At 36.3% G+C, this 2,646-nt stretch overlaps 1 protein-coding gene across 1 annotated transcript in view; it reads right to left on the bottom strand.

Annotated features, from left to right (window-relative positions):
• Positions 1–1,550: 1,550 nt before the first annotated feature.
• Positions 1,551–2,646, bottom strand: part of LOC102310453 (rano class II histocompatibility antigen, B alpha chain) — a 3,485-nt gene continuing 2,389 nt past the window's right edge. The window contains 2 exon segments of the mRNA XM_042216229.1: positions 1,551–2,010; positions 2,624–2,646. The exon segment at positions 2,624–2,646 is cut by the window's right edge and continues 26 nt beyond it. Of these exon segments, the coding sequence (XP_042072163.1) occupies positions 1,895–2,010; positions 2,624–2,646 (139 nt within the window). The 3' untranslated portion in view covers positions 1,551–1,894.

Here is a 2,646-nt window from a genome sequence, read left to right as displayed (position 1 = left end):
ACATTGAAATTTGTGTCGATAATATATATCTAGAAAGGGTTAATGCCATAAGATTTCTTGGTGTGATCATTGATCATAAGGCCTGTTGGAAATCACACATCACTTATGTGAGGGGAAAGTTAGCACGGGGCATTGCTGTCTTGGGGAAAGTAAAACAATTTCTGGATAGGAAAACATTGTATATGTTATATTGTGCTTTACTATACATGAGTTATTGTGTAGAGGTTTGGGGAAATACATATAAAAGTAATATTCAGACTATAATCATAATGCAGAAAAGGGCTATTAGACTAATAAATCAGGAGGGGTATAGGGCTCACACAAACGCACTCTTTATTAAGACGCAAGCTATAAAATTCCAGGATCTGGTGAAGTTTAAAACAGTGCAAATAATATATAAGGCAAGGAAAGGGATGCTCCCAATCGAAATAAGTAAATGGTTCTTAGAAAGAGAAGGGAGGTATAATTTTAGAGGGAAGTGGAATTTAAAAATACAAAGAGTAAGAACAGTAAAAACTCAAAAAGAAATTTTAAATAAGTATAAGAATGAAGAAAATGCAATTAACCCAAGACAGCAGTCAAAGTGATGTTTATTTTCTTTTGCAAATTAGAAATCTAAACATAGTTTTAGTTGAATATGAGAAAATATTTTTTGTGATGTTATGTTCTAAGTTGAAGCATTGTATAGTTTTTGTTGTTCAAATTTAGATGATGAGGAATATTAAGATGTAAACTTAGGGCAGTGGGGCTAGATAAGTATATACTTCTGCCTACTCCTTTTCAAACAACTGAATGGAATGATATTATGGAATGTTGGTGAATGTATATGTTTGAAATGAAACTGTACTGAACTGAAAATCAGTCAGATAACTCATACAGCATCATCTTATGTTTTGCTGTATTCAGTTGAATCTGCCGATCAGCTGATAAAAAAGAAAAATCTACTGGAGCTCAAAATGCAGGTTTTTAGCTATTTTTAGACTTATCCCTCTATCATTACACAATCCCACATCAAGCTTGGGTTGTTACGCCCCAATAACACTGGAATACTCCACCAATGACAATAAAGGAGCTCTCTACATATCACACCTTTAAGGAATATCTTAAAAAAAGAAGGTGAACTGATCACCTTCCCCCAGAATCCCCAACCAGTAACTTACCTGTGAAATGTACTTTGCACTCAAACATCCACCAGCTGCAGCAGAGCTCAAATGTATCTTCATTCAGCTTGAATGTTTTATTTTGTATTTAAATGTAACACTCAGAAGCTGTTTTTGGGTTTTCACATAACATTGATGGGTTTATAAACCAATAATTAACTGTGATGTGGCATTTAAGTGACTAAATAAAGTGTGGTTTGAAGACAGACCAAACTGGCTCAGCAGCCTTGTGCCTTCTTCTTCTGCACCCAGTGACACAACACTGACTGGTTGTTGTAGAAGATGAGAACATCTTGTGGCAAAGCTTGCACAATTATATTTTATCATCAATAATTACAACAATAAATAAAAACATGATAACAAAATGAAAGGAACTGAGATGAAAATAAATGAACTCAAATCTTTGTCAATAAATCTTTAATGAAACAAAAAACCTTCTGGTTCACATCACTGTTCTCTGTCATCAAAAACTCTGTTAATGATCAGTCTAAGTGAGGACTGGAAGGTCTGCAATCATGCTGACCTGCTGCTGCTGTTTTTAAGGACAGGGTTTCTTCCAGATGTTTGACATGTAATAAAGCATATAAAATATTGGGATGCAAAAAAATTCTATAAAGAACAGCAGTTTATCTGAGGATGCTTTCTGCTGGCACCGGAGGTAAAACAGCAGGTTCCGTGTAATCAGATTACAAACTCCTCAGATTTATTAAGACATCAGCCCCAACCATTCAGCGTCACTCGGTTCCTCTGATGAGTAAGAAGATTCCTGCTGCCACACCGAGGACACCGACAGTCAGACCCACTCCACAAAACATGGCAGGTCCAAGAATGAGATCAGAGTTCTCCACAGCTGCAGACAGAAACACAGAGAGTGATGTGAACCTTCACATCTGGAAACAGTCATAGAGGAGTCCCACAGGGTTCAGTGCTGGGAACTATACTTTTTATTTCAGGCATTATTGAAAAACTAGTTCATGCATTTATTACTTCCAGGCTGGACGACTGTAATTCATTATTATCAGGATGTCCAAAAAACTCCCTGAAAAGCCTTCAGCTGATCCAAAACGCTGCAGCAAGAGTCCTGACAGGGACTAGAAAGAGAGAGCAGATTTCTCCTGTTTTGGCTTCCTGTTAAATCCAGAATTCAAAATCCTGCTCCTCACATACAAGGTCTTAAATAATCAGGCCCCATCTTATCTTAATGACCTTGTAGTACCATATCACCCTATTAGAGCACTTGGCTCTCGCTCTGCAGGCCTACTTGTTGTTCCTAGAGTATTTAAAATTATATTCTATCAAATAGTACTACTGGTAGACTAAGATGAGGCTTAAAACTTTGCTTTTTGATAAAACTTCTCTCTCTGATATTGTTGACTCTTTAACTTAGAATATAAAGCAACTTGAGATTACTGTTGTTGTGAAATTGTACAATGTGAATTGAATTTTGAGTTGAATTTTCTCACCATAGAATTTGGTCATTGGTTGC

This window comes from Haplochromis burtoni, unplaced genomic scaffold (genome assembly GCF_018398535.1).
Source record: "Haplochromis burtoni strain Fernald_Lab_line unplaced genomic scaffold, NCSU_Asbu1 Contig_973, whole genome shotgun sequence".
In the NCBI taxonomy this organism is placed as follows: domain Eukaryota; kingdom Metazoa; phylum Chordata; class Actinopteri; order Cichliformes; family Cichlidae; genus Haplochromis; species Haplochromis burtoni.
This window is presented reverse-complemented; position numbering and strand designations above follow the sequence as displayed.